This window comes from Vipera ursinii (assembly GCF_947247035.1).
Source record: "Vipera ursinii genome assembly, chromosome: 2".
Taxonomy (NCBI): Eukaryota; Metazoa; Chordata; class Lepidosauria; order Squamata; family Viperidae; genus Vipera; species Vipera ursinii.
This window is the reverse complement of record NC_139513.1, coordinates 134,511,920-134,525,238: the sequence shown is the minus strand read 5'-3', so window position 1 is coordinate 134,525,238 and position 13,319 is coordinate 134,511,920. Positions and strand designations below refer to the sequence as shown.

Sequence of the window (13,319 nt, the reverse complement as noted above, 5' to 3'; positions counted from 1 at the left end):
AACGCGGTCCCTGCCAGGAGCTGTTCTGGCCTCAACCCCCTAAGTGACTTTCAGCTCTTACGAAGAAGCAGGGTCCCATCCTTGTCGCCAGTGTTGTATAGTGAGTTCTTTGGAGGCAGTAAGTGAGACGAGAAGTTGCAAACAGGAACATTGCTTTATTGAGGCAAACAGGAACAGAACTGAAACAGAGGCTTCTGTGCAGCTACTTATACGGTTGGCCACTAGGCAGTGGCCAATAGGTTTAAAGGAACCCATTCCCGCCCCAAATAATCCAATGATCTTCTTGGAGACAGCAAGTCTGGCTAGTCAGTGACCGTTACACAGATACACCAATTGAGCAACCTTAAGCAGCATTCAAACAGACATGTGAAACAGTTCAAGTAAAATCCCAATACATTACACTTATGATAGCAAATTATTGGCTGTGTATGAAAATGTTCTGAACTGTCTGCTTATCAAGATCAAAGAGCAGAGTCTCAAAATAGGACTGTAGTTTAATGAAAGAGGAAAAAGTTTCTAACAACTGGTAATATCAGTAATTTTGTCCTTGACTTGAGAGGAAATAGATATAGCTGATAATTCAATTGGCTTGGATAAGTAATGAAACTATAAGCACCCAAATAATGAATTGGAAAAATGTTGGAAAAATGACTGTGTAAGGCCTAAACAAGTTCTTTAAGTACAGAAAAAAATATTCACGTATCAAGATCTGATTTGTTCCGACCATGATATTTTCAAGTACATAACATGGATGTGCAAATTAAACAATTGAGGCACAAGATGAAGAGAAACACACACCCCCATGTCTTTGAGTAATAAACTTAGCAAAGGATACTCTAGATATCAGGGATTGCCTGATAAACATATAGTCAATATTGAAGAAATCAAAGCTAAACTTTCCATAAAAGCTCAAATTACAAAACTAGGTTTCGTGCTATGGGTACTTTAGGCAAAGAGATGGATAATTAGAGACAAATCTCCTGCTTAGTGAGGTTGAAAGAAAATATGAAAGGTGAAGGGTTGGTACAACACCAGTGGCCCCTGATGCCATCCTAGCAAGAATCAGCTGTCTAAAACTGAGCACAGTTTAATACAGCCATTCACTGGATCACGACCAGTTGACATTGACTTGACAGCAAGTAACAGCATAAGGGTCATGGGAGAGAGAAAAGGTCCCAGTGGAAGAGCAATTCTGTGTCCAAATAAAACAGTTGCAATCCCACTGAGATATTTAACTTAGTTAAATCCAGCTGCAATGAATAATTTTTCAGAGACCACAGAATGGTAAACAATTTTTTTTCCACAGTAAGGTGGAGATTTCATATGTGCAAGGGCCTTCTGTCTGCTATGAGCAAACTGTATGAGTTTAAATAATAGTGTCTATTAATGTTACCTATCAGTAACTAGAACCACAAATGTTTGACTTCAATATTCTTTCGGGCCAGTTAAAAAACAAAAGAAAGCCTTACTTCTGCAAATGTTAGCAAGCTCTGAAGGTGCAAACAATAATGCTACAAAAATATCCATGTGATTAAAAACAGTTGTTACCCTTACCACAGGATGAAACTTAAGCTTTTAATAAAAAAATTTCTATCCAGTGCCTCAAGGCAGCAGACTTAAATTAAAAAATAATAATTTGTGCTTATTGATTACCACTTCTATAATGTGCAGATTTTGAATACAAATAATTCAAACAAATAAAAAGTATTCACTGAATACAAATTTAGAAATAAATTTAAAAATATTCAACATACAAGAATTACATGGAAAAAATAGCCAGCATAACCTATTAAAATCACAGATGCTCCCTTTTAGTCCAATAACAACATACTTGATAAATACAGGTGGTCCCCAATGTACAACCACAATTAAGCCCCAAACTTCTATTGCTAAGTGAGACAGTTGTTAAATGAATTTCGCCTCATTTTACGACCTTTTTTTACTACGATTAGTGAATCCCTACAGCTGTTAAGTTAGTAACACAGTTATTAAGTGAACCTGGCTTCCCCATTGACTCTGCCTGCCAGAAGGTCACAAAAGGGGATCCCATGACCTCCAGGACAAATGGTCACTAAATGAATTTCTAAGTTGAGGACAACCTGTACTACTGATTAACTGAAGCATACTATTTACATAACCATTGCTAGCATCCTTGATGAATTCTTGTAATTTAATGTCTTCTAATGTATTAGAGATAAGATCTTCTAACTCAACGATATTTTTCTCCTATAAACCATAAGGAAAGCTTTGAAGAATATGTGTGTGTGAGTGTGAGTGTGACTCCTTGCCTGCTAACACAGAAAACACACCAGAGAGAGGAAAATAAGGACTAAAGCAACCTGCTTCAACCATGAAACTAACCAATTTTCAGCTCACTATATTCTGTTTCTCTCTCATTCTCTCTCTTTGTCTCCCCATTAAACCTACGTGCTCTGAGAGGCAGAGCTAATATAAGTACAACTTTGAGCTTGTGATGTAAAAGTGGAGTTCAAATTTACCAATATAGAATTCAAGAGCTACAAGAAGAGTTTCCTCATAATGTAACATCAAAGTACTGTAGCTTTTAAAATGCATTAATTATCCCTCTGTACTAGTCATGCCGGCCACATGACCACGGAGACGTCCTCAGACAAGCGCTGGCTCTTCGGCTTTGAAATGGAGATGAGCACCGGCCCCTAGAGTCGGAAACGACTAGCACGCATCTGCGGGGGAACCTTTACCTTTTTTACCTTTTTACTTAATGATACTGTCAATATATAATTTTACTTCTGAAAAACCCTATCCTTTCTTTTCTGTTCCTACTTCTCAAATCATTAGACATTTCCTCCTTTGTGACTTTTTTTTTTTAAAAATCCATGTTTGTAAATCAGGGACACTTTTACATCTTTCCCATTTTCTTTATCTTCAGCTTCCCACTGCCCATACAGGGTATTTTCAACAAGTACACAGAGGAGAAAAAATACACAGCCAATAATACAGCAATCTCATCTTCCTTTGAAAACTATTGTATTCAGTGGTGTTACTCTCATGGTATTTATAGGCTTTCCTCCAAGGGACAGTTTCTATCTTAATTCAGGATATAATAAGATGTTTAGACACTGCACAGGATATTTTGTATTCTGATTCTACTGGATAAACACAATTAGAATTTCAGGAATTCTCCAGGATACAAAGTTTTAATTGTCTATAATGGACTAGTATCCCTTGAATCTACATATCAGAAAATTCAATCTACTTCTGTTTTTATTATCCTTTAAAAGAATATATTCCAATTCATTCAGACATTCCTCCAAATACCTGGCTTTGGAGGGAACAATAAACTAAACAATCAGATTTTAGCTTAATGTCTTAGCAAACCCTGCCTATATGTACTATTCAACATGTTATGTGAAATCAAAAAATTTGGGTAATTCCATAAACCATGGTTAAACCATGATTGAGCATGAAAATACAGCAACCTTTTTTGACACTCACTCACAATGGAACAAGGACCACTCTACTACTATTTCCTAAATTCACAATTTAGCTTCAAAGAAGCTGTTCAGAGAGTACCATTATCTTCAATGCAAGGTGCCTTAAGATAGTTTAAACAAAGACTACATCCTGGAAATTCTACCTTTCAGTCATCTTGCAATGGTCATGTATTGAACCTGCTCTTAGATAAACAAACTACCACATGAAAGTACTGTAAAAGCAAGATGATTTCAATGTAAATTGTTAATGACACTTGAATAGTCATGTTTTGCTAGCAAGATGAACATAAAGGAGAAATATGCTGGATCACGTACATGCTTGAATCTGGACTAAATTTCACGCCCTTTGAAACCATACTATACAAGATGCATTACTGGTTTTGGTGATTTTGGTGGCTATTAGTTAAACTAATTTAGTCTGGATGCAATCCATGGTTAATCAGCTAAAATACAACAATCTATATAAACACATTTAATCACACAGCTTTACCTAGTTTTCATGATAACTAGGGATTTAACAAAGAAACATTATTTTCTGACTTCCCAGTGGAATTTATTCCCAGTGGCTTGAGGTTTGCTATGTGGAGAATTTTGTCTCACTTGTACTCTAAGACTATAATAAACCTTAAAAATTCCTTCTCCCACAATACATAGCTTCAATACTGAATACGTATGTGTGAGTGCAGTAACAGAAACCCAGTATAGTTCTTTATTGACTTCAGTAATAAAGACCCCATTGCTTGTTTGCCAGTTGCCAAATCATTTGATTTTAAACAGCCCAGTTACATACACTTCACAATGAATTTGATGAAGATGCTCAATATATCACATGTATGTTTCCTCATAATAATCAGTGTGTACATGTGTGTATACGTAGACATAATCACCCACCCACCCCCAGGGAATTTCAGGAGTGAAAAGGCAACCTGTAGGAAAGCAATAGTAAACTATTGTGAACTGTTGCCAAAAAAAACCCTACATACATTCATGTTCTTACCAGGAGTTGAGTTGAGTTCAACTCAACAGAGGGGGGGGGGGAGAGAGACAGAAAACAACTAGACAGAGAAAAAAATACAGTGGGGAGAGAGAGAGACAGACAGACACGCACATACAACTCTTCACATTGAGGTTTGCCATCCCAGTGATAGTAGCTCACCCCAATCATTCCAGCAGAACAGCTTACTTATATCCCACCTGCCAAAGAACTTGTTGGTGGGATCCAGGAGAAGATCCTTCTCTACTGTGGCCCCTGATCTGTCCCCACACTCCTGGCCTTCCAGAACAGCTCCAAATCTGGGCTCTGCCACCTGGACTGGGATCCTGACAGAGGCCTGTTACATTGGAGGTGGCTGATGGGGTAGAGAAGATCCCCAACACCAGACCACCCATCGTCTTGGTTTTTAGCTATTATATTTAACTCTCCTAATTTTAATTGCTTTATCTTTTTTTTTACTTTTTATTATATTGTAAACTGCCCAGAGTTGCTTTATCAATAAGATGGGTGGCATAAATATTTAATGAATAAATAAAATAAAACTTCTATGTCAACAGCACTGTCCTAGGCCCCAACATGTACACGTACACGATCAGAGGCACCTTCTTCGCATGCTCTTCTTCTAACGTGAAATATGCTATCATCTGTCAGCAGTGCCCCTCTGGATTCTAGTTAGGTCAAATGGGGAAAAAGTTTGCAGAAAAAAAAATTAATGGACACAACTTTGATATGAGGATTCAAAACAAGGACAGAATAATACTAGATCATTTTCATTTTCCAGGGCATGCCAGTGTAAGACGCACAATATATTTCTAACAGATTGCAATTGTTAATTGGTAAGATACTTGTAATCTGTCTGACATATAACCTGAATTTGCATAACTACTCTGTCTTCTCCTTTCTTCTCCCCTGCCTCACTCCAGATTAAATCCTACGTCTGTCTAGATACTCTATGCATCTCTTAAGCTTATGAGTTTTAATAAAATATTTTAACAAGAAAAGGTGCTATGAAACTCCTCTTGAGATCTTTCCACCCAGACTAGCACAGGTCTTCTCCTACAATGGCTATTAGAGCATGGGAAACCTGTGAGATCTCTGCTCAGTATACACAGCCAAACAAACATGTCATACAACCCGCCTTGCCTTTGCTACAAGGTTCCATCCCAAAAAGGTGCCGGAACTCCGTTCTGAGCGTTCTATGAGAAAAAAAGCCCTGACTATCTTAATAGGATTCCTGACTTATTGTTCTCAAGAGAAGCAAGAACATAAGTCAAGACAGAAGAGTTTCAGATTCTGGCTTCTTTAAAAGCAATAAATCATGAATAGAAATCTTATTTATCTAAGTGCTCTCCCTAGCCTAAAAAGCATAGCAAAAGTGATTGGTACCGCTTGTATCACCAGTTTTCTGCAATGATAATAAACCAGAATTTAAATTAAAAATCCTTAATTCTGTTAAATCCAGAAGACTCAGGTATTAACTTACACTAACATTAAAAAGGAAATTTAACCTTAAGTCTCATTGTTTAGCATATGAAGACCTGCCCTCCAATATGTGTTAATTAGTTAAGAACTCTGTAAATCAACATGAAAAAGAGTAAAAGCCAAATGACAGCTGACAAATTAGATGCAAACTATGCATGAACTGATAAACCTATTGCTATTTTTGTCTTTTGTTTAAAAACAGACCTGAAGGACTTTGAATTTAATTGAAACAGGTGCAAGGGGATTTATTTTTCCACCATGTCATTTTTACTAATTATCAAGACATGTAGGGTTTCAAACTGGTTTTCCAAGGAAATACAAATACTGTATTTTTGCCCTTTCAAGCCAAAGACAGGTTTGGCCTGTTGGTTTCAAGTGACTTCTGGGGTGGAAATGGGAGAGATTTTAAAGACCCCAACATCTTTACTGTTCTGATCCAATTCACAATTCACCACAGCTATGTTTAAATAAAAAAAATATATAGGTCTTGCTTTTAGATTGAGCCTTATTAAAACAAGAAAGTGAGATAGCAAATCCTGCCACATGCCCTCTAAATTCAGTAAAGTGAGTATATACTTTGATTTTTCTACGCTTAGGATAAGATGTGATTCCATCAAGAAACATAATTCTTACAATGAAACCATGGCTGGAGGCTACTGGTTACAAGCTCTGGTTAATTATAAATGTGAAATGCCATTATGTCAGAATCCAAAATTTATTTCTAATCTGCCCTTATTATTTATAAAATAATTCAAGGTGGTGAACATATCCAACATTCCTTCCTCCTCCTACTGTCCCCATAACAACAACCCTGTGAAGCAGGTTGGGCTGAGGGAGGGTGATTGGCTCAAAATCACCAGGCTGGTTTTCATGTGTAAGGCAGGACTAGAATTCACAGTGTCCCAGTTTTTAGCCTGGTGCCTTAACCACCAGACCAAACTGTCTGTCATGGCTTATTTGTGGCTTTATAGTTTATTCCCAACTGTTTGATAAAACCAATTCTGGTTCTGGCAAAAGAGACTGAGGAAAAATTAAATAGAAACTAATTCAATAAGCTAGAATTGTTTTGCTAATTTCCAGGGCCAACTGACTTGAATAGTCCATGGTTAAAAATTCAGATTTAGTGTTATGTGCAATTATAACCTATGGGTTCAGTACCAAACATATACCTAGGTGTAACCAGTAAAAGCATGAAATGAGACATAATGGGTAGGATCCCACATGTTGTATTTAGTTAGTTTGTAGCTCAATATGCTTTTATTTATTTACATCCCATTTTTTCTCAGGGGGATTCAAGGCAACATATATGTGGATATGTTATGGATTAGTTGGAGAGAGTCTGATTGTCGTAGCATTACTTTGCATGTTCCATGACAAAGACTTAAGCGTGAACTATATGTTAGCATGGTTTGTCAATACTGTAGCTAGTGAGAACCGAAAGCTTTTCATTAAAGAGCAAGACAGATCAGAAAGGAGAAAGAAAGTCTCTAAAGGATAATAATAAAGCCGATGAATAGGTTAGACAATCAATACAGAATTCAAGTAGAGCATGAAAGAACGCCAGAATTTAAGGTGGGGGGAGAGACTCTTTTATACAAGACTACAACTGGAAATCTCACTAGTCAGTACACAGCAGTTGGGTAAGTTTTGCATAAATAAGTTCTCTTTTACATAAACAAACAATCACATTCAAGTCTAGCCCAAAGTTAGTTCATGGTGCACTGTTCTGCCCGCCACAATATGTACACGCCCTGTACACCGCCCTGAGTCCTTCGGGAGAAGGGCGGTATAAAAATATAATAAATAAATAATAAATAATAAACTGTGGATTAATCAGTATTATTGTATGAATATATCATGTGAATACGGCCAGAAAGTCTCTGTCAGACAGAAGTGTCTTCCTAAAGAAATTCTGGGTCTAAGGAAGAAATTCTCAGGAAAAATATTTAAGGAGTGCTTTTGGCAAGGTTCTCATTTATATCCTCCCACCTACCCTGTATTTCGGAAGGTAGAGATGCCCTGAATTTGAATTTCTGCTAATATTCATAGAAGACATATATAATGGTATTATTACTTCTATCTTTTTTCAGACAAGATTAACCTTTTGGCGGTATTAGTATAATTCCTATGTTGGAAGAAAAATGTATTTTGTGTCTGTTTCTGATGTGATGTCAGGAAGTCAATAAAATTTTCTCATTAGGAAGTAGTTTCTCAACAGTTGCTACCAATCAGTATCCCATACCAGGAAGGGGCAGATAAAGGGAATAAAATTTATCAACCCGTTATCAAATGAACTCAGTTTAATGGAAGAACAAGATAATTGAGGGCAACAGAAGGCAAAGTTCTTGTATTTTTAAGAGTAGAGAGCGGATGTCAGTTTCTTCATCTTAGCACAGCCAGTAATTTTCCAGATGTAGAAAAGTATCTTTTCTACATCTGGTCTTCCCCTACAATGGCTTCCCAGAAATTCTAACCATGATACAGTTATGAGGGATGCAGAGAGGTGTAGTTCAGCAATATATGAAGGGCCTCAGGTTTCCCGTTTCTTCTAAGGAAAGGGAGTGTTACAAAGAAGGGAGGGGCCCAGATCCTGTTTCTCAACCCTGGCAACTTGAAGATGTGTGGACTTTCAAGTTGCCAAGATTGAGAAACACTGGTTTAAAGGCAAATAAGTCAACACAACATGCACACATCTCCTTTGGAAGACACATGCTATGTCATGCATGTCAGTAAAGCAACAAGTGGAAGGATAGACATAACAGCTTCTTCCCTGGGACACACTGTAGTTGGTCTGTCTGTCTGTCTGTCTGTCTACCTACCTATCCTCTACCACCTACCTACCTACCTAATCTCTATTATATATCTATCTATCTTGGGAAAACCCAAACACTGGCCCCAAATGTTAGAAAGGTGCTCTCTTTCAAGGGTTATCACACAAAGATCCTTTTCTGAGAAGGAAGAGAGAAAATGTCTTTTACGGCCAAAAAAAAAGTCAGCTGGTGCTGAGAAAGGATAGATCTGAATTTGTGTGTTTGTGTCTAGAGCAGAAGTGGTTCACAAAGAGGCTTCATTTTCTGATGTGGTCAGTGGGAGTGGCGGAGTTGACACAGAAGGAAGGTTACAAGGCAGGAAGTGCCTTTGGAGAACGATGAAATACTGTTTAATTATCTCTCCAGAGTGACCAGGCAACGAGGATCCTTTCTGGCAAGCTGGGAGGAGCGGCCAAAAGCTTTCTCAATGGAAGGAAGCAAAGATGAATATCTATCCCCACAGGTATCCAAGCCATGGTGTGCTGGAAGATTCCCTCACTCAGCAATACACACACCTACTCAGGAAGTGTTTTCCCCAAACTGTTGTCCTCCAGGCGTGTGGGAACATCGCCTCCCATCCTTTCCAGAGGAGGACCTTACACTGGCGTCCAACACATCTGGAAGATATCAGGTTGGGGAAAAACTGCCAAAGTTGTGACAGCCCGGAGAGGAAGAGAGCGGAGGAGCAGCCGCCCTCGCTGGGATGGCTCTCGGGAGTCCCTTTCTCGCCTTTCCAAGACTTCACTCCCAGGGGAAATCCGTTTCTCCCAGTGCAAAGGACCGACAGCGGACTCTTCTCTTCCTGCACCCAGACGGTTAATCCCCTGGGAAATCTGCCGAGGAGTTAAAGGGAGAAGGACGGGCGCAGGAGGCAGCTCCGGAGAGGCGGCGCGAAGAGTCGAGCTGCCTTTCGGGGAAGGCTTAAGCGGGGTGAAGCCAGACCGAAGCAGAGACTGAGGGAGGCGGCGGCTTGAGGAGGCGCCGGCGCTGCGGAGCTCGCTTTGGGGAGAGGGCTTTGCACAGGAGGCAACGGCCGAGGGTGTGTGTGTGTGTGTGTGTGTGTGTGTGTGTGTGTGTGTGTGTGTGTGTGTGTGTGTGTGTGTGTGTGGAGGGGGGTGTCGGCCGGAGAAGATAGGGTCGGCGGCTCTCCTTACCAGATGAAGTCGGTGCAGTGGCTGCAGAAGGTGGGCTGCTTGAAGAACCGCGCGGTGAATTTATGGTCCCGGACTTCGTGCACGTTTTTCTGCCGAAGGGCTCCTTTCCGAGCGAACCGCCGAGCCGCGTCAGGACCCGTACCGGGTTCGGAGGCTGGGAAGACGTCGGCCATGGCGCGCGCGCCCGAGCGAAACACCCCCCCCTCCTTCTTTCCCCGCCTCTCGCTCCTTCTTGCTTTCCCTCGACTTCGCTTAAGCCAGGAAAGCCGCTTCGCCCGGCTCTGCCCCGTCCGGCACCCGCCGACACTTCTGGCAGCTGTGTGTGTGTGGATGGGCGCTGCCTCCTCCTGCCCGCTTGGGCTCCTCCTGACGTCTGAGCCACGCGCGGCAGGGAGGCGGGAGGAGGATCCCAGCCCCGGGCCAGACCCGACGGCTCCGCCCGCCTGCCCGCTGGCGCGCTCCTGGGCCCCCTGCCGCGGGAAGGAGGAAGAGCGCGAGCCGGGGAAGCCCGTCTCTAGGGCAACAGGCAGGCCGGTCGGCCGGCAGACCCACGCCCCCCCCCACGGGAGGCGGGGGGGGCCGCCGAATAGGCGTCTGCGGTCTTCCCCGCGCTAGAGAAGGGCCGGGCAAGATCACCTGTGGCGTTCGGTGTGCGGGGAGACCGCCCCGCCGCCGCCGCCGCCTTCAATCAAAGCCCGGACTCCGCTCGAGGTTGGCAATGGGCGAGAGAGAAGAGGGCGGCCGACACACGCAACAGATACTTTTGCCACATGCGCACAAACGCACCGCCCAGGCCTTGGAGGCTCAGATGCGCGCCCGGAGAAGTTCTACCCGCGCGGAACCCGGAGAAACCTCAGCCCCGCCCGGGGTTCGACCGCTCTTCTGGAGAAGGAAGCGCGGAATGGGCACCCTTCGTGGCTTTGGGGGATTAGCAGCGCCAGGCGCTTCTGAGGGATGAGGGAGTTTTGGCACTAAACAGAGAGAAAGGGGAGGGGGCTCAGTGTTGTTTGAAAGTAAATTCGGCTCCTGAAGCCCGTGGCGGTTTGGAGCCCGTTGAGGTTGCTCCCTTCTTCCAACCCTTGTGCCCGGTGGGGCTCAGATGGCTGCCAGCCAGCTGCAGGGCACCCCAGCTGCAGAAGACCAGTGGCCCCTCTGAGGACCTGAGAAGGTTTCCTTTGCAGGAAGTCACCTGTACCCAGAGCACAAGTGGCAGCCTGCAGACTGTCCTCCTTACTCATGCAGTCAGAATGCAGTAAACCCACTTGTGCCACCCGATGCCAAATACACCCAAAAGTTTGAAAGCTCTTTCTCACACCCACAGCAAACAGGTTGCCCAATGTGACCTCTCCCGGGATGTAAACAACTCTACCTTGAACCTGTTCCTTACTCTGTAGTTCTTCCCCTTCTGTTGCCTCGCAAGTTGTACAGGTAGTCCTCGATTTACGACCGTTTGTTTAATGACTGTTTTGAAGTTACAACAGCATGGAAGAAAGGGACTTAATGACCGTTTTTCACACTTAACGACCATTGTAGCATCCCCTTGATCACATGGTCAGAATTTCGGCGCTTGGCAACTGGCGTGTATTTATGATGGTTGCAGTGATGGGATCACCTTTTGCATCCTTCTGACAAAGTCAGTGAAGAAGCCAGAGTCACTTAACAACTGTATAACTAAACATAGTAGCTGGAGTGATTCACTTAACAAGTATGACAAGGTTGTAAAATGGGGCAAAACTCGACTTGCTGAGCAATGGAAATTTTGGTTTCAGTTGTGGTCGTAAGTCAAGAACTACCTACAACGCACCTGAGAGCAATGCACTATGCAACACTTGATTGCCAACGTGGCGGGGGGGACAGGATGACAAACTTGCGAATTCTCTTTCAAAGGCTGAAATGGAGGGAAAGACAGGATCCCGCCACTAATAGCAACAACAGACTGCATTCTGAGGAATGGACAAATTGTAGTGGAGAGTTCCAAGTCTTGACTCTCACATGAACCCAAACAGCCTTGTTCCCCCTTCTTCTTCCTGGCACTACATCTGGATAGGGAGGAACTAGAGCATTTGTGATTCCTTGGTAGCGCTTAAAGGAACATTCTTGAGTGTTTCAATGATCATGATCAGTAAAAGCCATAGGCTGTGCTGGACTGAGTCTGCCACGTTGTTTCACTTGCAAAGCCAGAGTCTAGACTTCAGCAATGCAATTATACTTTGTGATAAACAACACTGCTTTCCAAAGGCAGGTGAGTGTTACATGCCTGCAGTTTTGATATCTTTACCAAACTCTGTTCATGCTCATTTAGGTTTAGCGTGACCATGATCTCAGTATCAGGGCTTCTGTGACAACCATAAACTAACAAAGAAATTAGACTTACACAATACTGTAGATTATTTGTGCACTGTTGGGCTAAAATGTAGTTTACCAGCTTGTGGCTCATGAGTCTTGCAAATCAGTCAACTCTATTTAACTAACCATAATTCACAAATCATGGGTATTTGTGTTGTGCCTTGGCATATCATCCAAACCTGAATTTTGAGTCACAAGTTCAAGTGCCTTAACATTTTTATACTCCAGGTGAAGGTAACTGGTTCCCTTCATTCACACACACATAATACGGTAGTTTGAAGTTAAATATTTCTCGGCAGTTGAAATCAAAATACTGTAGGACCTCCATAAAATGGGCTTGTCCCAATACAACATCACTTCTCTTCCCCCGACCACTCTGCCCCAGCCCCCCCACCCCCCAAGAAACTGGGGAAAGAAGCAGCAAAGCTCTGGGTAAATATTAAATATTAACTGCGGGTAAATATGTTGTGCAAACACAACTGTAAAATAGATTGCACTCTCAGCAAGTACAAAGACTGTGTTTGCATGTTAATAAGAAAAAAAATCAGTAGCACCAATTTATTTGTGTTCTCCTGCAACATCCTGCATTTGAATCTAGCTTTAGAGCTAAATGCGTTCAAACTAAAAACAGATATCACAAGGCAGCTTGAAAATGAGAACTTATAACAAAGAATTGCTGTCAACCTCAAGTTCCAGTTTCCCAAACCTTAGAGTAGAAGCTAAACTTGATCCAAATGACAATGGTAAGGCACAAAACTTGATTACTGTATCTTGTTTAAGATGCAGGTCCCGACAGAAACTGAAGAGAGCCCTAAGAAAATTGCATCACTGGACCTTAGAAACAGCTTTGAGATCCACACGGAAGAAACAATTTCTGACTTTGATGAAGGTCTAATACAGGGGTGTCAAACTGCTGGACCCTGGGCTGGACGCATCATCTGGAAGCTGCGCCCACCCCATTGCCGGCAATGGCAAAACCGTCCCGATATGTTGTGCGACGTCATGTGATGTCAGGAGTTTGACGTGTCTGGCCTAATAGCAAAAATGACACTTAAGAGGT

The 13,319-nt window shown here is 42.1% G+C and overlaps 1 protein-coding gene across 1 annotated transcript in view; it reads right to left on the bottom strand.

The window, feature by feature from the left end:
• PRKCA (protein kinase C alpha) overlaps positions 1 to 10,714 on the bottom strand; it is a 225,258-nt gene extending 214,544 nt beyond the window's left edge. Inside the window, exon 1 of the mRNA XM_083355467.1 lies at positions 9,914 to 10,714. Within this exon, the coding sequence (XP_083211593.1) occupies positions 9,914 to 10,086 (173 nt within the window). The 5' untranslated portion in view covers positions 10,087 to 10,714. The remainder of the gene's footprint in view (positions 1 to 9,913) is intronic.
• Between the last annotated feature and the right edge of the window lie 2,605 nt (positions 10,715 to 13,319).